Below are 27,794 nucleotides of genomic sequence, written 5' to 3' on the forward strand. Positions count from 1 at the left end.
AATGAACTAAGTCAAAATATGTCTTTTTGTGTCATCACTGATTATACAAATATACCTTGACTCTGTGTGTGTGAGTGTAGAAAATCTGGGGCAGAATGTCCAATAGATACAAAAAACATACAGAACTGCTTGTGCTGCTTTGGAATGTGCAACTACTGTGGCTTCACAAACCAAATCTAAATTTAAATTTAAAAATAAACCTGCTCTGAGCAATGATCTGTATTTTTCCTTAGTATCTTGATAAACTTCTAAGTCTAGGCTTCATCTGTGGAAAAATGCTGCACTCCAAACACACCCATTACAGCTGATTTGACATATGAAATCTATAAGAATATTAGGCTATCACCATATTAAAAAAAAATTATAAACCATATGAAGAAGGAAAAAAAACCTTTTTCCTGAATTGATGTAATTAAATTCTAGCCTTCTGTCAGGATAAAATGCAAACAGTGATTTTTCCTACTCAATTAATTCTGCATTAATACTGGTACAAATGCTTTGGGAATATTACAAGCTGCTTTGCTGCCCACATTTCAAGATAGCGAAAAAGTAGAAGACTGAGAAGAACAATCTAGGAGTGGTTAAAGTATTACAAACATTCTGCAGATAGTCTTGAGGAGCCTACATTTAAATATAGTGAGGCAGCAAGGGCACAATGATCGTAGGTCTACAGACACTTCTGGGGAGGAAAAGAAGTGCAAGAACAGCTTTCTTCAACTAGAAGGGAGGCACAAGAAGATCCAGGGACCTTTCTATGAGCTCAGATGGCTTCAGAATAGAACTGAGGTACACACAGTAGTCCTCTTTAGAATTCCGTAGCTGCTAATATTAAAAATACAACAATTTTACTCCAGCTCTTCTTTTCATCAATGGCTTTAGCCTATTGAGCCTTACCTTTAGCCTACTCTTTATCACAACTCAAACACAGTTTTCTCAGTAAGTGGGAGCATGGCCACACCCTGGCACAGGCTGCCCAGAGAAGCTGTGACTGCCCCATTCCTGGAGGAGTTCAAGGCCAGGCTGGATGAGCCTCTGAGCAACCTGGGACAGTGGAAGGTGTCCCTGCCCATGTCGGGGGTTGGAACGACATGATCTTTTTTGACCTTTTCAACCCAACCCATTCTATGATTCTATGATATACCACAGACCACAGTACCAAAGGGTTTTTTGATTTAAGGTAGAAGATATAAAGAGATATTCTTCCTCTTCTATAAGGAGAAAGTCCACAAGCCATGAGAAGCTCATGCTTGGGAGTCTGGCTTTCTGCCTGTGCAAATCCCGAGTCAGCCCTCATGGCTGATAATTGTGATGCTCCACATCTTATCATGGGGATGTTAGAAACTAAGAATAAGAAAACTCCAACTAATCTATTGCTTATTCCTCCCACAGAGACCCAAAACTACTTCACCTCATTTTATAAATGGCCCTGTTCCCAAGTCCAGATCCAGAAGACTATGAGAGCTTTGCAGATGCTTTTGGTTCACTTTTGTCTACCACAGCTAGTGACAAGAAGTTTCTTGAGATTTGCAAACCTAAAGGTATTATCCATTTCCAAAACCTTCTTTCAAGAGATGGACCCAGAGACTACACCTAAACCAATAAATTATGCTCAGTGATTCCCTTGAGGCAGTCTTGGCCACATCCATAATTGATATAAACTTCTGTCCAGAAAAAGAGCCTGGCATGTGACGGTGTTCACAGGGGTCCCAGGATGAGAGAAGAGATGAGAATCTTGACTCCATGTTTCAGAAGGCTTGATTTATTATTTTATGATATATATATAATATTAAAACTACACTAAAAGAATAGAAGAAAGGATTTCATCAGAAGGCTAGCTAAGAATATAAAAAGAATCAATAACAAAGGCTCGGACTGAGACAGGTGGACTGTGATCGGCCATTAATGAGAAACAACCACATGGGACCAATCACAGATCCACCTGTTGCATTCCACAGCAGCAGATAATCATTGTTTACAGTTTGTTACTGAGGCTTCTCAGCTTCTCAGGAGGAAAAATCCTAAGGAAAGGACTTTTCATAAAACATGTCGGTGACACTGGCGCACAACGTGCTTTTGGGAATGGTTCCTGGATTATCTTAACTTCTAAACTGTGCCTGGGAAACATTTGGGAGACCCCAGCTGACACAGGCATGGGAAGCATGCTGGCAGCCTCCCTGTGTGTTATGTTTCTGTGCCTGGGAGCCAGACCAGGCACTGAGGATTTCACTGGAAGGGATGCGGCCGTAAAGTCTCTGGGAATGACAAATTGTGGAACATAATTCATCCTCACTTCCCCAGCATGGGAATCGACAGAGGACAACCCAAACCACCAGGAGTGTTACACTACACTCTGACCATCTCCTCCTGCTGAAGTGAAGGCTCTTACAGCTACCATCAGGTCATTATGAGACACAAAACCGCCTCACAGCTGGTTAGACAAAAAGCTTTGTGCATGGCCCTCTGAGTGCTATACAAACTCCTCCCTACCAGTATTCAGATGTCCACCAGTGCTGTGAATGATGGTTCCATCAAACACTTCCACAGGATTTTCCCACCCAGGCCCCTGTGTTTGCTGGTTTACCCATGTCCTGCAGAACGACAAGAGAGCTCTGCAAGGGATATTTACTTCTTTCGGGAAATCAAAACAAGAAGTCATCTCCAGAGCCAGCCATAATTTTTAGTAAGTTTGCAAGGATCAACTTTTGCAAGACTAAGAGCCTGTCCAAGAGCAGCTTTGTTCTTAAAAAGTGTAAAGCAGACAGCTGCTGAAAACCAGGACCCAGAAATGCCACAGGCTGAATTTTCCCAGAATTTAGCTAAACTACCCCTGGTTGCATTTGAAAATCCAGACTAATCTTTGGTTGTCATAACAAAAAGTCAAGATTAGATGTTTAGCATTCAGATTCTCACATCTGAAAAAGGAGATGTCTAGAGAGTATCAGTAACTTCCAGCTCTAAACACTCCTGAGGATTTCTATTTCAGATGTGCTTCTCCGATGCTGCTCTGGTAGCACTTGACTACAATATAATCTTGCTCTGGAAATCTGTCTTTGCATAGGGAAATGTATATTAACCCTTTATGAACAATGATCTGAGTCTGACAGGAATTTTAAAGACTTGTAGGGATGTTGATATTTCCCAACAATTTTAACAGAAATGTATGTCACTAGCAAGATTTTTCAATATTTATTTCTGGGCAGTTTTATTTCTGCCCTCCTCAAGTTAAACTGAAATAGAGTTTCTAATTCCTTCTCCTTGAGATTTTTAGTGAACTGAGCTTGAGTTCATCTTGCATTTTTATTAATCCTGTGTAATTTTTCTGGAAATCCTGCTACTCTTCCCTTTAAATTCAGATCATCTGCCCACAAGATTATTTTAACACAGAATTGAACTTTTCCCCTTACACATCCATCTGAAATCAGAAAAGTCTGGTTCATATTCTGTTTCATTAATTGCATGGCAAAAGACTTATGAACTATTGAAAATTGATTAAAACATGAACACATTCCTTGTAATCACATTATGTCTTGAGACAGACTTCAACAATCATTTCTTAATGAGAAGCAGAAGGGAAGAGAAAATATTTTCTGGCAAGTTATGAAATAGTAAACGCCCTGCTCTGTAATCTAACTGGAAAAAGTGGAACCTATTCCTTCATGTGAGGAACATTTCCAACAACATAGTTAGTCCTATATTAGTCCATTATTAAGGAAAAATATATGTGCACATCCACATATAGCAGGCAGGTTTGATAAGATATTTTTTAAAAAAGGATAAAAAGAAAACGAAAAGAAGAAAAGGACCATGGATCTAAAGATCTTGCCTGATTTGTTTCCCTCCTGGCAGAGCACTGCTGATGCAATGCCCACACAAGGCTCTTGCTCTGTGGAATGGACCAGTGACAGGAGCCTGTCCCAGCAAGCCCCATCGCTGGTTACTCAGTTATTCAACAACTGAAAAAGAAACTATTACCTAGTTTGAGCTTGAACCAAACACAGGGTATTCTATAATCCAGAAAACCAGCCAGCTGAGGCCAAAGAAAACCAAAAGCTGAAAACAACAACAACAACAACCCCAAAACAAAACAAAAAACCCAACAAAAAACAAAAACCCCCAAAAAACCAGCTTTAGTTACTGGACTTGCAGAACTATTTACACCCCCTCTGACTCAATTCTCTGTAGTGCAGATACCTTCCCAAACTTTACCTACTAAGTAAATATATCACACTATAAATTTTACATAGAATGGTGGAAAACAAACAAAAAAAAAGCCAACAGGATGCTAAGTTGCATCAAGAAGGACATGACCAGCAGAGATACAGAAGTCCTTGTCCCACTCAGCATTTGTCAGGCCATGACTGGAACACCATGCCCAGTTTTGGTTCCCAGTGCACAAAAATGATGTGGACAGTATGGAGAAGGTCCAGAGCAGGGCACTAAGATGGTCAAAGGGCTGGGAAGCTGCTATATGAGGAAAGGCTGAGAGAAAGGGATTTCTACAGCCTTGAGAAAAGAATGCTTAGGGGAGACCTTAGGACCACATTCCAGTATTTAAGGGATGGCTATAAAGAAGGTGGAGACTCCCTTTTTACAAGGAGTCACGTGGAAAAGATGAGTGCAATGAGGACAAGCTACATGTATGGAGATGGCTACTAGTCACAAGAGGAACCTTTTTTACAGTTAGATCAATCAGCCATTGGAGTTATGTCTCCAGGGACCTGATGGATTCATCAACACTGAACATGTATAAGATACACCAGGACAAGGGGCTGGGCCATCTTGTCTAGGCCGTGCTTTTACTGAAAAGACTGGACCAGATGATCTTTGACAGGTGACAGACATCACCTGTGATACCTAACAACAGTAATTTTAATTTACAAGGCTTCTTTTTCTGCCCAGAGATTTTAGATCAGCAATCCCACCCTGCTCCACAGCTTTCTGTTGCTATCAGTAAACCCTCAACATGGCCAGCCTGTGCCAGATATTTGTGGAGGAGTTTGCATAATATTTGTTTCCATTTCCTAAGTACATCTGTTTTGAGCTCTGCCTGGTGCCAGCAGGGTTTGCAGAATTAAGCCATGGGGAGCTATGAACTCAGAATTGCAGGAAGCAGGTAATACCCATCTGAGTTATAGGTGGATACCAGTATTTGTCAGAAGGATGATGTTGGCATCATCTTCAAAAGCACGTTTTCAGCTGTATTGGTTTTCTGTATTCCTTTTCCTCTTTTGAACTTTTTTTATTTCTTGCCAGACAGGAATCTCTTCTTTTTACGCTGAATAAATAGTTATTTACACCTATTTTATATTCAGTGTGGTTGTCATGAGCTTTCTAGAGTTCAGTCCATCAAAATATGCACAGATGAAAAAGTATTTGCTTCCTCCAGGCTACTTTTGTGGATTTTTTTCCCTACAACATCTGCCTCAGTCTGTCAAAGATTTTTAATGTGGAGCAGCAGCTTTAGCAATGCCTCTAGGGATCTGAGTAGGAACAAGTTTGGGGCTTAGAGGATCTCTCAGAGTGGGGGAGTGGGCAGGGAACACCACAAACAGTAGGGCCCTAAAAGGAAGCCAAAATCTGGGGACCAGGAAAGGAGCAAAAGGTAGGAAATTAAATGGAAGAAAAGAAGAAATGTGAAGTACTCAAAAAATTACAAAAGGTCATAGTTCTGAAAGGGCTTGGCCAGAGTGGGTGGGAGCAGGAACAGATCTTGAAAGCAAAGGGAAACCAGCCCTCACCCAGCATGACCCAGTCCTACAGAAACATGAAGGGAGATTCTCCAGCTTCCCATTTTCAGGCACCCTCCCTCTGTCCCACCAGCTGAGGACACACACACCCTCAGCACTGCCTGGTTGTCCTCCTCCATGTCAGTCAGCACACTGGTACTTGGAGAAGCCAACAGTAGGTCCTTGGGCTATTGAACAGCCCCAGTGAAGAAACAGCAGCAGTCTCACCACGTAACTTATTGCCAAGCTGGCAGGGCAATGGGATTAAGGAAGTACTCACAGGTTGAAGAATCATAGGTTGACGAATCATCATTTCAGCTGGAAGGACCTTTAAAGGCCGTTTGGCCCAACTGCAGCATCAGATGTGGACGGTAGGGGTACAGCTGACACTGAGAATGCTCCAAGCAGCCGCTCTGAATGATCCCTTGTAGCAGGCCCCGGCCCCGCTGAAGCTCTGAGGAGGCCTGAGGCCTAGAGAGGGGAAATGCCGCGTCATGGTGAAAAGGCCAGAAGCCCCTCTCTTTGGCCTTTCTGATCTCTCTGTGACCCCATAGGTTACTTCTCCTTAATCCTTGCTATTGGACAATTTCTGATCCCTTCTAGCCCTATATAGGGGGCTGCTTTAGCCCATTCTGGTCAGAAGAGCCGTAGCTGGAACCCTTCACAGACCCCCCCAATAAACCATCGCTGTGAAACACCAGGACGTTTCTTCTCCTCTCTCTGTGTCTGCCTGACCGGTCAGCCACGGCCCACCAGGGCGCCTCAGAAAGCAAAAGAGCTGAAACCATAAAAGAGCTGAATAGTCAATAAGAGCTGATATCACTTAAGCTTGCTAAGGTTGCCAGCGGCTAAGAGCGGCTTGGGACAGTGGATCTCCAAAGGACTGAGCTACCTAGCCCGTACTAGCCTGCCCAGCTGGCTACTGCAACAATCCCCCAGCCCAGCCTTTGATGCCCTGCTGCTGCTGCAGGGCCCCTGTGTGCCCTCTGTGCCCTCTGGGGTTGGGCAGTGCCCCTGGGCACTCCAGGGCTCCTTCCCTGCAATGCTGCTCACCTGTCCTGCACACCTGGAGCCAATTGGGGGTGATTGGGCACAGCCCCACCCCAATCACCACTGACTCTGTGCCTACAAGATGTAGCATTCACGACACCGATTCAATTACTCAATTGCATGGGAAAATTACCTGTCTCAGCCTCCTGGCCGTGGCAAGTCTGAATTATTGACACCTGGTTTGCTGCCCTCCCAAGCCCTCTTGCCACAGGCACTGTCCCTCATAAACACTGTTGCCCTTGCCATTTCCCTATTAGACATGAGCTCTGAGGACACCTGATAACTCTAACAATTAACCATCCCAACAGCTGATAATTCCAAGAGCCAAACCACAACTGACAGGCCACGTGCAATCTCAGCCCCAGGTGTCATGCCACTAATGGACCTAAGGCCACAGTGCTGTCACTCGCAATTTCCTTCTGTTGTCATCTTTTTGTCACACTTTCCCCATCCTCAGGCAGGTTGGGTGTGCCACCAAAGCTGGTTTGTCTCACTTAGCATTTGTTAGCAGCCAGCTGGTGTCCCAATGGCAGTGAGTGGTGGGTTTGGAGATGGGCAGTGTGAGGAAGGCAAAGCACCTGACCTACATGGGTGGGTTTTAAAGTTTGTTAAATTGCTTTTCTGAGCTGTTGAAGCCTTCAAACGAAATCTTCATTTTATAACTTGAGTGAAACAACTTCTGGGAGATTTTTCTAAAAGGGACTCTGAAAAACATATTAAGATAAAAGCACTCCATTATGGCACAGGGTTGTTACAAGAGAATGCAACTGAACTGTTTAGAACTTTGTCTTCTCTCTCACATGCATATTTTCAGTTTCCTCTCCTTACTGGAAAATCTCACATTAGCTTGATTTTCAAGTACTTTGTTTTGTCTTAGAATACTTTTTAAATTTAAACACCACACAGAGCCTGATGGTAATTCAGCATACACAGTTGTATTTTATTTTTAGTATCATGGCAGATAGTTTTTATAACGGGGATTCTGGATAGCTTTGCCTCATCATCTATAATGTTTTTTGGTAGTAAGCCTGCATAACAGAGTAAAAAAAAATTTCCTTTTTGTGAAAGTACTCTATGTTTTATGAAATATTTTTGCATAATAGCATGGGTATAGATTAATTTCACCTGGTAGATCTGCAAGTATCACCATTTGTAATCCTAAAGAGTGAATACAAAGCTCTAAGAAATTGATGCATAAATCCTGCCTGAAAATTATCTAGAATCTCTCTTTTTTTACACGGTATTGACTTTTTCTTTGGCAGTATATACAGGTACTTGATTTTTTAAAAACATTTTGTAGGATCTATGCATTGCTGGTACTGGTTAAAAAAAACCTGTTTTTTTTTCTCATTTATGGGTACATAATATAGGAAAAATACAAAGTGGATGAACCAAAATCAAAATATTGAAAATACTACAGTGATCTTTTTGAGAACTGGATCAAAATTTTTGAGACAAGGACAGGATCTAAACCACATTACAATCACACCCCTGTTAAATGCCTACAAAATAAGAGGAGTCTGTAGCAGAATGGACCAGAGTGAATGATTCAACCTCCCATTATCTTTTGAGATAATTAAATTAGGTCTTTTTGTTCTTTACCAAGGGACCCATGCAGACCTTTTAATGGAAAGTAGCTGAGTCCTAACATTCTTTCTTAAAAATGTCCAGATATCCAAAGAGGTTGCATTTAAATCCCTCTTTAGTAAGAAGTCTACTTCAGATATCTGAAGCCTTCTCACCAAGCCCCAGGATATATGCATATGTATGTACACACACATATGTGTGTACACAGAAATTAAATAGAGCAATTAAAGAAAATACAAAAATGTTCTACTTTTAAATTTTAATTTCAGCTGCTTAGCCCACCAGATTTGAAGATCTTGAGGTTCTCAGGGAAGAGGCTGAAAGCTGAGATGAGTAAGGCCTGATTTGACAACCACTGAAAACAGTGAAAAGAAACCTTGTAATTGAGATTCCATGAAATTCTAAGCCTTTTATCTCAAAAAGAAAGAGGAAGGACCAGAAAAGAGTGCAGGGAAGAGCAACAGGGATAATAACCTCAGCTGCTGGATGGCTTTCGTCAAAGCAGTGAGTAAATGGGGAGTCCTGTCTGGAGGAGAGCAAGGCCTTTGCCTTGCATTGATAGCTAGAGGAAAAGCCACACTACATGATGGGAAGTTTAATTAGCCACCTGGCAGGACAGTACGGGAGGATATTTTATGAAGTAGCAGTTTGATTGAGATGGACATATGCACTACCTCACGGCTGTGGCACACTGGAAATATTCTCTAAGCAGATATGGCAACACAAAATGTCACGGTAACCTGGGACCAGTTTTCAGCTGGAGGGACTTCTGGGCAGGGCAGCTTGTTTCTTTCCAGTCTCCAATTCTCTCTGCCAGAATTTCGGAAGTACATTAAGAATATTTTACCTTAGTATTTGAGAAACTGCAAAGAATTGGTCCTTGTCGACAAACAGCAGCAGCTTGACATAAAGTGGTTGATCAATTTGAGTGGGTAAGGAGGAAATCTGCAGCAGAAAATCACAAATTAAGGTTTTTATGCCAAGTCCCACATGGGACTGGGAAGTCTTCTTCTTGAAGTTGTTACTCATGTTACACACTACTTCTGTGCTCATTAGGAAGACAGCACATGCTGCCTGATGGAGGCTGAAACCTCCTTGTGGCTGAACAAGCTCAAGCAAAATGGCACAGCCAGCTGATAGATCCTGGTGTGCCTGATGCATCGACTCCACAAAACCTCTCAACAGAGTTAGGCAAAATTGCACCAGATGGGGATATCTCCATTAACTCACCCTCATCAACACCACTGCAGCTGTCTCTGCCAGCTGACCTTCACATTTAGGAGTGTATTTTCTACCAGACACCCAGATCAAACAATGGAAGATGTGCAGCACTTCTGCTAAAATGCCATGAAGGGATGAACTGGAAAAGCACATCAGTGAAACAGATACTTAGAAGTCAAAAAGTAACAGCCACACCAAGCTGTCCAAGCTGGGTATGCCACTGTGTGCTGGAAATTTGGGTGGAAGAGGATTTGAAGCGAGATACCAAGAGAATTCTCTGCTCTGGATGTGCTTCTCTTGTCCTTCCCTATGACATTCAAGCATCTCCTGTCAAAGCCAGACAGAAGGAATTCTAAGGCCCTGATACTGACAACATTTTTCCTTTTCACAGAATATCTTCCTACAAGGAATGAATATCAGTGTACCAAGATAAAAGGGTTAGGAAGAAGAGGCACATGGCTAAACAAAAGTACCTGGGATTAGTGGTACAACTAAGGAAGGATTCCCTTCCAGAAGTAAAACCTGCAAGAGATCACTTTCAAGTCGCACTTCACCAGCTCTAAGTGCAATATACCTTCAAGGACTTGGATATTTGACCAGGTTTCTCACATTCCAAGGCAATTTGCCTCCACAAGGAAGCACCCACAGAGAGATCCTGCACAGAAGTTTCCACACATGGAGAGCTCCCCTGGCAGGAGTTGGCAGAGGCAGGGAGTTCTCATTTTCTGAGCCCTCGCTGACATTTGACCCTCCTTGCAACAGGAAGTAGTCTAGAAAGTCACCTTGATAGAGATAGTATATTAAAAAAAAAGGAAATATAAACTGAGAAGAATGAGGAACTCTCATTAAATCACTGTATAGGAACACACATTTAGAAAAAGGAAATGAATGTGTGACAGAGCCAAGGAAAGCTAAGGCATAATCTGAGGATTTCTAGCATAAACATAATCACTGGGATATTATCCATGACTGGCTTCAGCAATTTATATCTGCCCACACCTGAATAAACTGGAACTTAAATGGACTCTAACTCATCTTGAAACATGGGTTTTTGAAAAAGAACCATCACAGCTAAAGGAAAGCTGTCTTCCCCTCTTACCTCAGAAGAGACCACCTTTGCTATGGATAATGGTTCCGATAAAGTGAAAGGAGAGATGTTTGCTTTTTGGTACCTACCAGGCTGAGGAATCTTGCTCCAGCTGCCCCTGCAGTAGCCAGCATCATCTGCCCCTTTATCCTCACTGTTTTTAAAGGGGGCTAAGGTGGGGAGGTTTAAAATGTAAAGAGGAACAGGAAATTACCTTGATTGTTTGGACATATGGGGTTAGAGAGCGAGGAACAGAGAAGAAAAAGAAGCCCTGCAAATACTCTTTTCATTTCTTAAAATGGTGGTATTTATTTGTTAAGATAATGAATTTCAAATAATGAATAACATAATAGTTAACTCTGAAAACCTTCATCAAAATTAAATGAAACAATGAGCCTGTCCCTTCTGATCATGCTCATTAAGACTCTGCAGCTATGAAAAAAGGCATGGGCTACTATAAAATCATTATTTGTGTCCATCCACTTGCACAAACATTATAAATAAGACTTTCCTTATAAAAAAATCACAGAAGATGCTTGTGGCACATTTTGTAAAATGCAACTAGAAAAAGACAAGATACTGTTAATAAATAATACATTCAATAACAAAGCAATTTTTGCTATTAAGAGACATCTAGACATTTTGGGGTACAGTCACCATGAAACCACCTGAAAAAGGGACATTCTTCAAAGAAGCACTGCACAGCACTTGAAAAATGAACAAATTCTACTGACATAATCATAGAAAATACATTATTGCAGGGCAAAGAAAGAGATTCCCTTAGTCCTTGAATAGTGCTGGCTGACAGCAAACATTTGCTACATTGGAGAGTGAATTAGATCGAAGCCCTAATCACAAGACTCAGAACAATACCACACTTTAGGATGTTTAACACACTCCACACAAGTACCTTTGCCCCTGAGCATGCCAAAAAAACCAGTGATTTGAGATGTTCACCCAAGTGCTCCTGTCATTTGGACACGATATCCAGCCTGTAAAGCTTACACACATCAGAAATGAGAAATAAATATTACATGCTGGGCACTGGAGGTAAAACAAATCCATGGAATTATGCAATCTCAGGGGCATAATGGTTTGCTTAACTACTTTAAAATCACCTCAAGACATCGAACTACCACGTACCATCACATTTTTTCAATAAACTGGGCAAGAGAAGAAGGAATGCAAATGAAAGTACTAGAATTTAACAGCTAACACTGACATCCCACATCACACGGCTCCTTTGGGAATATTGTGTGAGAGAGCAAAAATGGCAACTGTGCCCCATCCCTGAGGAGCCAGGAGAAACCTTGTGTCTGTCCTGCCAGGGCTTTGCATGCCAGCAGTCCTGTAAAGCACAGACTGATCCCAAACCAGCTGGTTTTATCCCAACACTGAGCTCCTTGCCAGCACCCGTTGAAGTTTTGGTGGCACCACGGATCCAAGCACCACTGCCCTGAGCACTGCCCCTGCCCCTTCTCACAGTCAGAGCCAGCCACAGAGCAGGAGGTCTGAGCTGTCAGATGGTAGCTCAGGGAAGGTGACAGCCAGCACCTTGCAGCTACAGGGAGAAGCCAACAGAGGCTTTCAGCAGTGCTTCCTGGGCTGCTTGCCTTCAGATAACCTAGTCTGTTTCCAAGGTCAAACACCAGGGACTTGGGATAACCCCGTGATATTCCCTGGTCCCCTGGCAGGGCCCATCTTCAGAATGGCTGCAACTCCAACATATACTGGTGCCCTGTGAAACCACTCACTTCTCCTAAACACCTCCATGAGGTAAATGCAAAATGATCAATTTTGAAAAACCTTGGCCTGGCCCATTTCTATTCTGGTCGAGCACAAAACTGCCCCAAGTTGCCCAAGTTCCTTTCAAGTGGCTGTGCCTACCGGAAGTGGAAGGGAATTTTAGTTTGCACTGCAGCTTCTAGCCATAAGCAGCAAAATGTAACAAACCACAGTGAGTTATCTCCTGGCACAGGCACACTTTGGATGCAGGATGTGGGCTGAGGGCAGGAAGTGCCATGTGCAGTGGCATCACCAGTGAGCCTGACTGATCTCCCAGCCAGTGCAGCCCCGTGAGCCCGCACCTGGGAACAAATAGGATGTGCTGGAAATACAAACAGATTGTCCCTCCCAGTGCTGGAAAGAAGATGATTTAACTTTAGGAAAAGAGCAGTTTGTTTATTACTATCCTAATGGTAAGGGCCATGCTACCAAATCTGAGTCTGAGAGGGAAAAGCAGTCAAAGGGGGTGTGGCTCACTGCAAAACCCGCTAGAAGCATCTTCTTTCCACTTCCCTTCTCAGAATTTTTACACTACAGAGCTCATACTAACAACCCATCTCAGGGAGACAACATTCACATAAAAAGACATGCAATTTTTACATTCATCATCATCCACATGCTACATTTCACAGCTCATTATCAGAGCAATGTACCACTCTAGAAAAACATCACAGCAAGGCACCTTTCATTTCCTTGGTGTCTTCGCTTGCTTTTCGCTGGAGCTTTCAGAAATAGCCAGATGGAAAAAGCATTAACACAGGTTAAAGTGTCTGGTATGCATAAAAATAAAAAAGTTTAGAAGTCCTTGTAACTTCCATGAGACATAAAATAAGAGATGTTTGTATTGGTGCCAAATGTTTTTATTATTTGGGGCTAAGGTTAGCTTTAAGTTCCACTTTGCAGAAGGTCCAGAGATTCATCGTGCTTACCCAGCCCAACAGGACTGGACACATGTGCCCTGCTCCAGTCTGGAGGCTGGGTCTGTGTGAAATGGTGGGACAGTTACCCTCCAAGCTAAGTGGAGAGGACCATTCAAAGCCCTGACTACTCCCACTCAAGCCAGGGCTGCTGGCAGGGAACCCTGAATTCACTGCTCCCAATTAAGAGACCTCTCTCCTGGAACAACTGGAAAACAGAAACCGATACAAATCAGGACATTGTTATTTAAATTATTCTTCTGTGCATGTTCAATGCACAGTTGGTAACCATGGTGCAGATTTGGTCCCAAAATTTGCATGCAGCTTTAGTCCAAAATGTATCCAAAGCTCTTCATAAGAACAACTTGCCAGGGTGGTATTGAATATGTGAAAATGCTGTCTGGTAAATTTTGTCCCTAGATAAAGACTGGGCCTGTGCCCATGGGGCTGTACTTCCAAATGTAATATTTGATCACAGTAAGGATTATTGAATATATTGAAAAGCAAATTTCAGATGCAATTTTGGCCCCACAAGAAGAAGTCCATGATTTGTCTGGTATAGTTTTACAAAACAGAATGACTCTAAATTGCCTACTAGCTGCAAAATCATTAACACTGGTGGTTGTTCTCATGTAGATCAGAGTGAAAGAATTATTAAGGATTTGGTTGAAATTTGAAAACAAACTCAAATTCTACATCAAGTGGCTTTAAAAAGGCACATTGAACTTTGAGATAATCTTTGACATTCTGACCTCATGGTTATGGAACTGGGCCTGGATAAAAGCAACTGTTCATACTACTTATATCTGTAGTTATTCTTGAAATAATAGCTGGCTGTATGATACAGGGGTCTGGTTAAATATGGAGTAGAGACTAGACAGAGTCTTGTTAGTCTCTAAAAAACAGGCGGGAATGATGCCAAACTTATTTTTACCTTTTTCCTTTTATATATATTTTGTGTATTCTTTACACATCTATTTGTAGTTCTTCAGCCTGTTATTGTATTCTAGTTTCCCCAGGACAGTTCCCTGCCCTGACAGAAGGACAAAACTCATTCCAAAGCCCCCATCCTGTCTTGGCTCTCCCTAGGAACCAAGGCTGGGACCAGCCCTTCGAGATGTATTTATATAAACACGGCTTAGTTCCCATCTAAGGGGAGGGGGAGCAGGATTCAGAGAGGGTTGAACTGGGAGAAATTGCCTCACCACTTATGTCTCTAATTGGTTATTTTGGTAAATTATGCTAATTTGCTAAATTTATAAAACTGTATTCAGCCTGTGGGAGGGGTGTGGGCATTTTGTGGGTGTCTGCCCCTGGAGGCCCCGATAGAGACCAGCCTTTATAATACCTGTACTAACATTACCTCCAAAGTGTGTTGTTCCCTCGCTGGGTTCTTTAGGGCATCAGTATCATCATGGCAGTTACAGGCCCTTATTAAGGGGAAAAGTCTGTTTTTAACTGAAGTTGAAAGCTATTTTGGAAATCAATTTCTATTTTGACACCAGATTGAGTATGAGTGTACTAAGATATACCAAAGATTCAAAATATAACTATGTTCAATTTAGGATAAAACCCAAAGACACTAGACAGTTTCATAAACTGGGTTTTATGAATGCCAGAAAATCTTTCAGTTTTTAAAGAGGAAGATAATTTGCTGAGATTTCATCACTGAAAACATAAGTACTGTTATGAAAAGAAAATATTGCTCCCAACACAGAAAAAAAGAGTGAGACCAACTTATTTAAGAAAACCAGCATTTGAGATTAGAATTATGCCTTAGATATAAATTGTCCTTTTAAAAAATAAGAGAGAAGAAAGAAGAATTTATTCCTTGCAAACACTATCAAAAAAGAAGAGTTGCAGTCAAAAAGCAGGGAGAAGAGATCATCCCATTCTATCAATAAAATCTAACAAAATTATTTGACAGGAGGAAACACTTGCAGACATCAGATCCATCAAGAATAATAAATCGAGGATATCCAATTCCCAGTTACAGCCAGTGAACACTGAAGCTTGCCAGTGTTGAAAAATCCTTTTTTCATTTTCACTTGGCTCATCCAATGCCCTTGACAAACGGAGCAGCTGATGGATCACTTCCATGAGACAAGGACGTGACAGATCACCACTGGATTTCAGCCTGCGATGCCTTTGTGTGGCAGAAGTTTGAAACACAGTGAGATATTTGCCTTACAGAAGCAACCAACAAACAGCAAAAAACTGCTAAACTTGTGGGGAAAAAAAGAATTGGTAGATAACAGAATTATGATACTTTGACTAAGTATCATAATCTGACAGTGCTTCAAAATAATTTCAAATTTTCATAGGATGAATTCCCTCCTGTTTGAGAACAGTCAACTAGTTAAAATCCAGGCAATTCTATTGATTTGACTGAGTCAGAGCAGTGAAAGAGAGCAGAGAATCTGGTTTATAAATTCAAGGGTGTGACTGAGAGGAGAAAACCTTCTTTTCTCTTTATAAATGCACAGCTCTTCCCTTCCTGCAATCCAGGTGTGCCCTGAACATAATGTTCCTATTTTACTTCCTAACAAAAGCATAAATTCACTCAGATAAAAAGGGTAGTTCATTTGCTTGTTTTCATTGTTCAAAACAGATAAGCTTAATAAAATCTCTGGGTTTTTCACTTGGATTGCCAAGCATGAGTTAATTCTCACAATACCTGACCTAAAAGTAATCTTCATTCACATAACAGAGAAATCACCACAGGAAGAAAGACTTCAAAACTCTGGGATAGGTAGCAGTTTCCACTACTTCATTTAATTACGAGTTAATAGACTAATAAGTACTAGGAAGATGTAAAATGCTGCATACAAATATCGATAAACCTGAAGTGGTTTTTGCCTCTCTGGTAATTTTTTAGGTTTAGGGCCAGAGGAAAGTTCAGTGTAGTGCAGAGAAAATTTTAAGCAACTTGTGAACAGGGCAAGTTTCACCCCAGCACAAAAACTGAGAGAAGGAGAAGCAAAAGAGTAAAGACTTAACATCAATTAACAGCTTTGGGTTCCAAGCATTTAAATCTATGCTTCCATCCCTTCATCTTTACCAGAAATATTGTGTCCTTTTGTGCATTCATCTCCTTTCTGATCTTTGCCTACTTCTTTGGCCACCACTGCTAAATGTCAGCAGATAGAGCTTTCAGAAGAGCTGAACCTGTCCTGGCCTTGCTATTTTTTCCTTTTTAGACCACATTTGGAGTATAAAGCTTTTGGTTTTGGTTTTTTTTTTTTTTTTTGGTTGGGTTTTGCTTTTTCTTATTATGTTTTTTTCAGTCTATGGGACAATCTAGAATTGGAAGCTTTACAGAAGTATGGACTTGAATACAAAGCTTGAAGTGCAGAATAAATTGGAAACCAGGGAAAATTACCATATCTTTTAACATGGTTTCTTTAGTTATTAGTACATTTTAGGAGGAAAAAAAAAGGGGGATATTTTTCACATGTAAAATTTTTGCCATTTTTTTCCCTCTAAATGATTTGAAACTAATTATTCAAGATACTAACCAGCATCTGAGCTACAAACTTCAGGCTATTTTGTTTATATTTATGTAACTGTGTGCCTATCTATTATTTAGGGAGTCTTCAGAACCCTCTGAAAGGGGTAAGAGCTCTGACTGACTTTTTGTTCCACTGTCAATGCAAGGTGACTTGTGTGAACAAGGAAAAAATCTCCTGTTTCATGCCTTTGCATGGCACAATTATTGGAAATGCTTATGAGGCGGGAGTTGCAAGAGCACTGAAAGCTGACCTAACCCAATATTACCTCCGTGGGGATTTCATTATTGATAGAAATAAAACCACAGTGGTTTCTGCACTCTGCAGCACCAGGCAGTCACCTTCCAGTGACCTCCTCCTACATGCAGGTCTCATACTCAGGTGAGATGGCTTTTGGATACTCAGATAAAATGATTTTTATGTGTAAGTTTTGTAACAGGCCAAACCCTGCAGTGACCAAACGATAATACACTAAAGGACATAATTCCCAGTCATTTCCATGCTCCTTGTAGCTTTCAGTACAAAGCCCAGGCCTTTAAAACCAGTCAACACATGACTGATCTATAGCATCAGAGTCCTTGAAGGGCCCTCTCCACAGTGGGAGACATCAAGCAGGCAGAGCTGTGGCTAAAATCTCTCTTTTCCTGTCAGTGCAGCTCACTCTGTATCATCTGCCCAAACTCTACAGCTCAAGAGGCAGCAGTCAACTCACGTGCTCCAAGGAGTCCTGCCTGACTACTCCAAACCAGCATTTTCCTGAAAACTGGACATCTCCTGGCACTTTTACTCTGCATACAATGGGTACCCGAAAAGAAACTTGTGTTCCTGATGAAGGAGTGTTTGTTTTCAGCACATAGAAGGCTTATTAAAAAAATTTCAAGCATTTCCTATAAGAACACATGCACAAAAGAAAAAATAAGTTGCGATTATGGCACTTTTGCAGAACACCAAAATCTTTGTTGGAGATATCTGAGTAGAGACTCAAATTGATGTCTCAGAACTCCAGATGATGCATTTATTTTCAGTGAAGAATTTTCATTTACTATCAAGATAATCACCCAGTAACAAAGCTTCCTGCAGAAGGAAGATTCCTTAAGTTGTTGATAAGAATTCAGCTTGAAATATAATAAAGTTCTGTAATGGTTTCCTTCCAATTAAGAGAAAATAATGCAACTCGTCTCTGCTATGGGTCCCATCTGACTGAAACAATTCATTGAATATACAATTAGAAATCAGAAGGAACTGTCCAAAAGGTACTCCAGTGGTTTATTGAACACCATCTTTTTCATAAGCCCAGAGAACCAGTATTAGTGGTGCTGCTTTCTTAAACTCACTCTGGATTTACTCACAGGAGTTAAATCCAGGATAAAAGGAGAAAAAAAAAGTTGAACTTGGAAGATGAAGGGCTCAAATAACACAGTAATTTCCACATGGTCAGAGTGCTAAAGGTTCCCTTGCTTTAGAGGGTCCCCGACAGAATAAATATTCAGCTCAGCAGAAAGCTGACCCCACAGCAGAGGGAGTACAGTCAATAATTGCAGCTTTAATGGACCTTCCTGAGACTTTCCAGGCATTTCAAGTGCTGCTAGGAGCAGGCTGGTCTCCAAAGGGATGAGCTACCACCATTCCCAGCAAGCCCAGCACTCCTGACTGTGAAGCAGGACAGGACTTGCCATACCTGGGGGCATGAGCTGGTCCTGGAGCTGCATCCCCTGGTGCTGAGCCCAGGCAGGGGGCATTGCTGGGCACTGGGCAAAGCCACAGAGGTGGCTACGAGGAACAATCAGCCTCTTCCACAGGGGGAGAACTCCAGCCCCTGCTCTGTCCTGCACAGCTGGGCCTCACAGCCACAGCTGGAGTGTTTTCACACTCCTGCAGAGAACTCAGAATGGCCAGAAGGAGCCAGAACCTGGCAGTGCCTCTCTCCTGGTTGCACCAAACCAAGCATTTTCAATTAGCAACACATTTTTTCCCCCCACCACAACAGCTGAAAAGCAGAGCAAAATTCGTTCTAAAGCACATGCATTAAGCTGAAGGGGCTGAATACACCAGGGCTCAGCCTGCTGCAATAAAAACTGATGAAATTGAATAATCAGAGAGGAATGAGTAGCTGTTTATGTTCTCACTGCTGCCAAAAAATATTAGCCAGGGAGGACAGGTTAAGCCTCCTGTTGGCTCTTTGCATTCCACTTATGGAAACGAGTTTGTTAATATTTAACAAAAAGAACTCCAAGTCTTTTACTAATTGTTCTGTTTAGAAACTACAAAAAAGTCAAACATATGATAGATTCCAAGAGATAAAGTATGGGAATTCAAGGTAACAGGTATTATTTTACAACTGCCTTGAAAAACACATCCTTCTATCCTCTCTCTCTTCTCCAGTAAGGCAATTACCAACACCTGGCTGAAGCCATATTTTTTATTTGGAGCTATTTTGAGCTCTTGGTGGATATGTCAACAGTTTAAAAGAAAAGCTTGTTCAAACTACAAAACATATTAGCTGCCTTATGGCAGGATTTTTTAAATCACACTTCTATCCCCAAAGGGAATGGTCATCTGGAAGGACAGGGAAGAGAGATCCTTCAGGATGATGGTTTGGGGCAGAAAGAGAAGTCCACATTAAGAGGAGGTCACTGCACACTAGGACAGCTACAGTACCCAGAATACCCCACAAACAATCATGGAGATGGGGAACTGGCATTTCTGGACAAAGCCTGATGAATTTTGCTTACCTGGAAGAATCAGCTAATGGAAACTCCACCATGAGAGCTTTTGAAGGAGGCCATGATTCAAGACAGCAGCTGGCTAGTCCATTTTATATCTGCGTTTTGATGGGAGTGGCAGGAAAAAACAGCTTGTCCTTCCTATAACCTGGACTTCTTCCAACACTTACTAATCTATTAAGCTGAAGAAGAGTCAGAGAGGCAGCAAATGGTGAGATGGTTGTCACCTCCTCCATTTTCCTCACTTCTAGATAAAAAGTTCCCTTGCACCTTAATTACAGGCAAGGGTGAGCCCGATACTAGGTTAGTATTCATGAAGCTGTTTCCAGGAGTGGTTTTTTATAACTAACACATTTCAGGACACTAAGTTTCAAAAAACAGATGCTTTGCTTAGTTTCAGCTATCACAGACATGCTAACTCAGCTGCCTAGAAAACAACATTAATTTTGAGGAAAATAACAAAAAGATGAAAGTAGTCAAGTCAAAAAAACAGCCAATATTTCCATATTCTGTAAAGCTTCAGCTGTAACAGAGGCTTAGACATTTGACTTTAGTAGCTGCCTCATACCAAACTTGTTATCTTAATTCCAGCAAAAATATAATAATACAACATTCATGAGCAAGAGTTCTTAGCACTGTAACAAAGTCTGTGCCAAAATTAGAGATGTTTTTATTCTCATGAGCACACCTCCCACTCCCTTCTCTAGGATTTTACTTTGCTGGTTTCTGTTTTGCTTGTCTGATCTAGAAAGAGCTCTAAGAGGCTTCCTAATCAACAAGGAGGGAAAGTTTCACATAGTTTTGTCACAAGTTCAAAAACTGGTCTTGATTTCCTCAAGAACATATACAGCCCCAAAAAGATTGTATCAAGAGGGATACCTTTGTAAAGGTGTTCAATTTATTCTCCTTACAAACATGGGACAATGATGGCTCCGCAGGCAGAGCAATATTCCAGTACTTCTATCCCTTGTCAGCTTTATGATAAAATTAATAACTGTGAATAGTAACAAATCATTTGGCCAGCCTGAACCAGTCTTTATTGATGATGAACTGCAGTGGCTTTCAATCTGGCAGATTTTTGCAGCTTTAGTACACTATCAGGGAAACTCAGGGACTGGCAGTGGAAATAGAGGTGCTGCAGCAGGGAATTTCACTAACAAATATTAAGATTTCAAAAGACTTCACTAAAAATACAGCAACACAAGCAATGACCTCCCTCCTGAAGATGGATAAATTCTCAGGCCCTTCCATGCCATGCCATATTTCAGTGGTCCTACACATGGACTGCTCTCCTCCAAGATATCCCCAAGGCAAGCTCCACACTCCACCTGGATGAGCCTTCCCTCCAACATCTCTCCCAGGAACAGCCACTCTTATGTTCCCAGCTACTTGGTTTTGCCTTTTTGACTGCTCTTGCCACAGAAGACTTGCAGTGCTCTCCTGCATCCCTTTTTACCTGCTGGGCAAAAGGCTGATTGCTGGCCAGCATTTCCATGGACTGACAAGCTAAACCAGACCTTGCCTCTTAAAAGTGGCATTTATTTTTGTTTCTCTCCTCTTCTCAACTGCCAGTTTTCTGGAAGTTATAGAAAATTGTTTACCCTTGAAGCCATTGCTTCCTCACCAAATGTGGCTGCCTTATACTGTGTGTGCCAGTTATACTCGCTGTGTGTAGATGTGAACAGAGCCAGAACCATAGATTTCTCCATTATCAGCTGCACATCACACAGCTTGGGTGCCTCCTGCCCCCACAATTCCTTGGAAGCTGTCTCCCAAACATCAGGACTGCAGACACCAGAAGGGGCTCACAAAGGCCTCAGGTTCAGTCCTGCCGAGGTGGGGAATACAGCACCTCCAGGTACCCAGGGCACCAGCTGAACATGAACAAGCCAGACATTAGGAAACACTGGACTGAGTTTTCCTACAAAACCACTTGTTCTTGTAATCCAATTATTTTCCCAACACACAGAACAAATAATTACCAAGGAGTTGGAGAGCTGTAAGAGAGGTTCAGAAGTGAATTCCTAAGTACTGGTAAAAACACCAGAAGATGACCAGCAAAGAGGCAGTTCCCCCTCACTCTCCTCATTCCCTCCTGCTCTCAAGGAAACACTGGCACCCTGCTGATGTGCCATTTTTAGCACATCGTATTCCAACTGTTGTTTTCACAGATAATGTAATCTATAAAGCACTCAAAAGTGCAAACCTGATGCACCCAATAAAAACCATACAGGCACCTCTTTGTCTCCAAGAAAGGCAGCTCAGTCAAATTCTGCCATAACAAGCAGAAAGGAAAATATTTTACTTCCAAATCCTTCCTCACCAAGTCGCCACATCACAGATAATGCACTAATGAAACAGAATGAATTATCAGGTGATGTTCCATCAGTGTGCTGACTGTACTTTTAATGAAAACATGGACAAAGATAACATGGGCTATGAGGTACATTCAGGTTCTATCAGAACAATAGCTGGAACACTCCAAAATCTCCACCTTACCCTTTAGCCCTGCCCCGTAATCCTACAAAACAGTGCCCACTTTATGCTTGGAACAACAATATTCCAAAGGAAAATTTTTATTATGAAACATAGGTTTAAAAAAAAAAAAAGACTATTTTTTCCCCAGTTTCTTACACAGAGTGTTGAACTATTCATATTTAAAGAGCCATGGATTTCACTTTAAAAAAAAATTATTTATATCTATAGAACTTGCAGCTGGTAGTCTACAAGGAGAGACCTTATCAACACTTGAGAAGACACATCCCCCAAAATACTAGAACTTTGGAGCTAGAACAGGACAGGAAATTGTTGTGGAAAGTTGTTGACAGTTTTGTTGTTCCAACACCTTGACTAGATTTTCAGTAATAAGATAATAAGAAAGAGAACACTGATCTGGATTTTTCAAGTTAATACTGGCAACATCTTGCAGCTTAAATGTGCTGCAGACCGAGCTGGGATTCTCCTCTTGTCCTCCAGTGCTAAACCAAAGCAAACAAACAAAACAATTTCTCATTTCCACAGTGAGAGGACCATCTGCTGCCCAAGTAATAACCCAAAATAAAACAGTCCTTCAGGCACTGTGCACACTGACAGGATTCACCACTGTGAGCAGGGCTGCCTTGCATCAGGCATGCCCTTCTCTTTTTTCCTTTTTCTTGCTGGCTGTGCAGCTTTTCGGCGCTCCCAAAGGCTGTTTTATTTCCCAGACTCTCTTTAAGCAGAGACAATCTCATGTGAGAAGTACGAGTCTTTAAGGCTAATGTTACAATCCAAGCAGAAGAGCAAGTCACACGCAGAGAAACGATTTTCAAAGCTTCAACTAATTTTAAATGACACTTACATTCATTTCTGCAATTTTCCTGCTGTAAGCACATGAAGAACCTCATTCTACATTCCACTAAACCCCTCAAACACCCTCAACAGTCCATGAGCATCTGGAGTCCAAATGAATACAGAATTAATCCCTAAGGCTGGATAGAAAAACAGGTCAGGAACCATCCCTGCTATGAAAGTCACTGCAGCGATCTTGCAGCAGGTCACTGAAACCAGGCTGCACTTCACTGCTGGTTTTGTGACATGCTTTCTTTTCAGACCAGTTTTCCTTAACCAGCTCTAGCCCATAGTACAGCACTGGCATAGCTGTAAGTGCAGTGACCTGAACCATCCTGATAATACCTACAGCACAGAGGTCTATCTGTCCCCAGCAGCAAGGCATTCCTATGACATTCTAACCAGATTCTTAGCACCTTCACTCTCCCAAGAGTCTTCAGAGGAGCTGATGGTGCTCAGCCCCTTGGGCTTATAAGCCCTTCCTTCTCCTTCCTCGGAGGAGGGGGTGACACATCAAAAATAAAAGTAATAAAAGGAAAAGAAACAAAGAGTCAATGACACACACATGCTGTCCTACACACACACACTCCCAAACAGAGGGAAAAAGCAAGGAAAAAGGAAAGTTCTACAGGGTGCTGATCTGGAATGAAATGGAATTTGGAAGAAATAGTCATATTTGGCACTGTCAGGAAAAGCTTATGAGTGGCCCGGTTACTCTCTGAGCCTTAATGCCCTTTTTACACTTGTCACTTAAAAACGTCCCTGGAAAGTTTAGCTGTGCTGTTTCTGACATTTTTTCCCCACCACTGCTGAATGGACTTGATGGAGAGATACACTCATGCTCTCCCAGTTCCATAAAGCACTAAACAAGAAGGACATATTCCATTTGGCCTTCAAGTAGCATTTTTATGGTCCATGCAGATCCCTTTAAAAACAACCAACATAAACCAGAACTCTCTGTTGGACAGCATGGAAATTAAAAACTCCTGATCTCCCAAAGTGACTCTGATCCTCAGGCTGAAGGCTGGGTTAGAGGGTCCTCACAAGGTTCGAGCTGCATTCTCAGTACACCGCTTTTATGAAGGAACCAAAGCTGCAGGAACTCCTCGGGCATGGCGTGGAAGCCGGAGTCGGGCAGGACGTTGTCATAGTAGTGGTGGCTGATGAACTTCCCATGCAGGTCCACCGAGAAGGGCCAGAAGCCGTAGATTGTCACCTCCTCACACAGCCCCAGGGCAGCGCTGACAAGGAAGAGCCCCGTGGAGAGGCGCTTGGCGTGAATGCCTTTGCTCTTCCAGAACTTGCCGATGTCCCGCAGGAAGTTGGGGTTGGCAAACAGGACAGCCTGCTTGGCACCGAAATCCTCCAGGGTGTAGTAGACACGCAGGGAGGGTCCTGTCCCTGTTTTCATGGAGAAGGCTGGCATGTAGATGTAGCTGTGGTTGTAGACCTTCACACTGTCCACAAAGGCTTTTCGGGACCACAGCAGATTCTGGAACCTGGAAAATCACAAGGGAAAATGAGCTGGTCACACATGGGTTTTCCCAGATGTTTTAGAATCTACCTAAGGGATGCTCCTTATACCCATATTCACAATTCACTGCACGCCTTTTCCGAGCCCAGAGAAAGTCCAGACAAACTTCTGGCTGACACAGCCTCTCTTTTGAAAAGAGACACCTGAATAGAGAGTTGGTAACTAGCTGGTATCCTGCTAACTCCAAAACCTTTCTGATTTCATCTTCTTTAAAAAAAACCAATGAACACTGACAACATTCCCTCAATCCTTTTTAGCAGTATTTTTCATCTGTCCAAACATTCAGATTTTTCAGGTATGGGAATCTATAAGAGAAATTTTCAAATCTGTGTTGTTCTTGTTCTTAAAAGCAGACAAAAATAAGAAGCCAATTAGATTAGGAGAGCAAGGTATATGTACAGATCATTTCTTTGATATCAAAACAGCACATTACAATTTGTTTAATTGTCAATAGCTATTTGCTGATGGCTGTTTTATTCCTGATGTTTGACTGACAAACTGCTCCACAACCATTATCATGGACTATAAACTTTCCTTGCCATATCCCAAAGGTGGGGTTTCCTCCTCACCTTTATCACTTGACAATGTCCAAAGCCTTCAGTGTGCAAAGCTTACTACACTAAAAACCACTTTTGCCCAAGCCTCACAGGCTCCTCTCACTGCTGCTAGGCTGCTCCCTGGCACATGATCCCCATTTTTTCCTCAGCTCCCAAACGCCTGTGTTGCTGCCTCCTCTCCCTGTTTCCTGCAGCCAAGGCAGATGTGTCATGACTAATTCCCTAGTCACACACCAGAAGAGTCAGAACAACAAAGTTAAGCCAGCAGCACTGGATGTTTTTTCCTTTCTCTTGTGCAGGCAGAAATAGGTATATTAATATGTTTTAAAATGGTTATAAAGAGATCGATTTTATGTATAAACCTCTTTGAAATTATAACAAGAGTGACACAGGTTTAAATAGAATGCCAGATGACCTCAAGAATAATTAAACAAAATTTCAGCTGAAATGACTGGAAACAAACAACCCAAACAGCTTCAACAGCATTGGAATGTCTCATAATATATGCCAGGTCTTTTTGTAGTCTTTGTTTTGGCAAGGAAAAAAAAAACCTTGAAATATTCTTGATAAATTGAAAGGTTTTGTAGACATTTTTAATATTAAATATTTTGTCTCTTGATTTGCTACAAGGTTCTTGCAGAACTTCCTGCACATGGTATTAGAATGATGCTGGTTTGAAATCTGAAGTCTGTCTGGCTCTCACTGCTTCTCTGCAGATCTGCTCCTACTGCATGGTGCTATTTGCTCGCTGGCTTCCAAGTAAGACATCAATTCAACCCCAACCTACAAAAAAAAACCCCCAATAATTTCATAACTTATTGCATTTGGCATTCTTTTCTGTAGAACCAGCCAAGACACAGCTTAGTGTAGAAGGCCGGCCAAGACCAAGGTGCCTTGGCAGAAATTCACTGTCTGCCTCTCCATGTGGGCCTCTCCCTCCATCACTATCAGACCTATGACTGCTCCCCAAAATTAGCTTTACCAGCCTCTCTTCCCAAGGAGTAGCAGGACAACCTGCAGATTACCAGCTGCATGAGTTGGCTCCATCCTACCAAGCTTATTTTGTCTCCATCAGGACACTCTCACTGAAGGGGAAAAAACAAAAAGGAAACTTCAAGCTTAATTCTTCTGATATTCACCTAAGTGCTCAGACCCCCAGTAACCAAACATTGTCCTAATATCTCTAATCACTTTTGATTCAGTCACTGGGCATGGCAGGCTCACACTTCCTTCCACAGTAAGGGGTGTTGAGCAAACACCTTGATGTTGTGGGGTCCTTGCACCTCGGCTGAGGAAGGGCCAGAGGCACGTTCACTGTCTCTCCTGAAGCACCACATCCTTTCCCACTTAGAACTAGTCCACAAATTTTACTGTAGAGGGAAAATAGTTGTGGTTATTCTAAACCTGCATTTTCTAGCAAAATTACCATTCTTAGAAAAGCCCCACCCAGCTCACGATCAGCACATTAAAACTCCTCAGTCTCAGAGGGCCAGAGACTGTCTCTGAATATCCATTTGCTATCACTGCCACAGCATTTGCAATTCTTCTGGATAAATCCCACCAAAAGCTTTAAAGTAACAGGAAGTAAACAGCAGTGCCATGAGACCGGTGCATGGGAGGGTCCATGCAGAAGGGACACTAGCACTTGTCACCCTGCTGCAAACTGTCCTTTAGGAACATCATCACCTCCTGCAAACCCATGCCTCATTCCAACAGTCTGGATGGCAGTGCCGTAGGCATCCTGCCCAGTTCAGCACGTGGACATTATACAGGTGGCCAGGAGCCCATTGAAAAACATAAAACATGGCTGGGCTGATGGTCTAACAGCCAAAAAGCTGCTGCCCATCTTGAGCACCTCATGAAGGGACATATTAGAAACAAGTGAAAATTTCTGTTACCTATTTGTGAAAATGGAAGCGCTCTCCAGCATTCTGACACTTCACAGGCTGGAGAGAAGCTGAGAAATCTGGGGACAAATGCTGTGCATAAGCAAGGTTCTAGAGCTGGTGCTGGAAGCTCAAGTGTGTTTTCCTTTAACTCCCAATCCAGACAGGGAGCCCTGCAGGCTTTGAAGGCACCACAGCACACCCATGCCAGCAGGCAGCAAGAAGGCTACTCCACACTTGACAGAGGGACCAGGAAGGCTTTTCCCTTGAGGCTTTGTAGTGCCCACAGGAGCACGAAGGTGTTTGTCTCCCGCATGTCCTGGCACAGCCCTTGCATCCGCAGGGGCACAAATGCCTTCCCTTGTGCCAATCCTCACCCAGAACGAGGAGCTGCTGGTTCCTGGGTAGTGTGGGCTTCTTCTGAGCATCCAGTCCTCTCAGTGGCACAGCCCAGGAGCAGTGCAGCTCCACCACACACACACAGCTTCCAAAGAAATGTATCAAATGATCTAGAGCTTTGCACAAGAGTGCATCTCAGGCGATGTTATCTCCACACTGCGGCTTGGAGCACGAAACGGCTGAACTGCTGTCAGGGTCCTGCCCTGCCCTTCTGCAGTCAAGCTCACAAAAACACGTGGAGAGTTGCTAGCATCTGGGTAAAACTGGAGCTGGAATTTTCCAAGCTCTGAGCGGCACCTGGAGACTCCACAAGCAGCTTGGCAACGTGCCATGATGTGTTCCAGCAGCTCCCAGCGAGGCACCAGTGACTGTGAACCCTGGCAAAAAAACATCACAGCAGGTCCAGCCCAGGCACTTATATTTCCACTGCACTCATCAGTGGACAGTGAACAACTCAGATCATCAGCACCACATGCTTCTGTC

General features: G+C 42.4%; 1 protein-coding gene across 2 annotated transcripts in view; it reads right to left on the reverse strand.

Annotated features, from left to right (window-relative positions):
- Window positions 1–7,691: 7,691 nt before the first annotated feature.
- The window catches only part of ST8SIA1 (ST8 alpha-N-acetyl-neuraminide alpha-2,8-sialyltransferase 1), a 108,549-nt gene continuing 88,446 nt past the window's right edge, over window positions 7,692–27,794 (reverse strand). For both annotated transcript variants that reach the window (XM_059847970.1, XM_059847971.1), the window contains exon 5: window positions 7,692–24,434. In XM_059847970.1, coding sequence (XP_059703953.1) covers window positions 23,948–24,434 — 487 coding nt within the window. In that variant the 3' untranslated portion in view covers window positions 7,692–23,947. The remainder of the gene's footprint in view (window positions 24,435–27,794) is intronic.

The sequence above is a fragment of the Haemorhous mexicanus genome, chromosome 5 (genome assembly GCF_027477595.1).
Source record: "Haemorhous mexicanus isolate bHaeMex1 chromosome 5, bHaeMex1.pri, whole genome shotgun sequence".
NCBI classification, from domain to species: Eukaryota; Metazoa; Chordata; class Aves; order Passeriformes; family Fringillidae; genus Haemorhous; species Haemorhous mexicanus.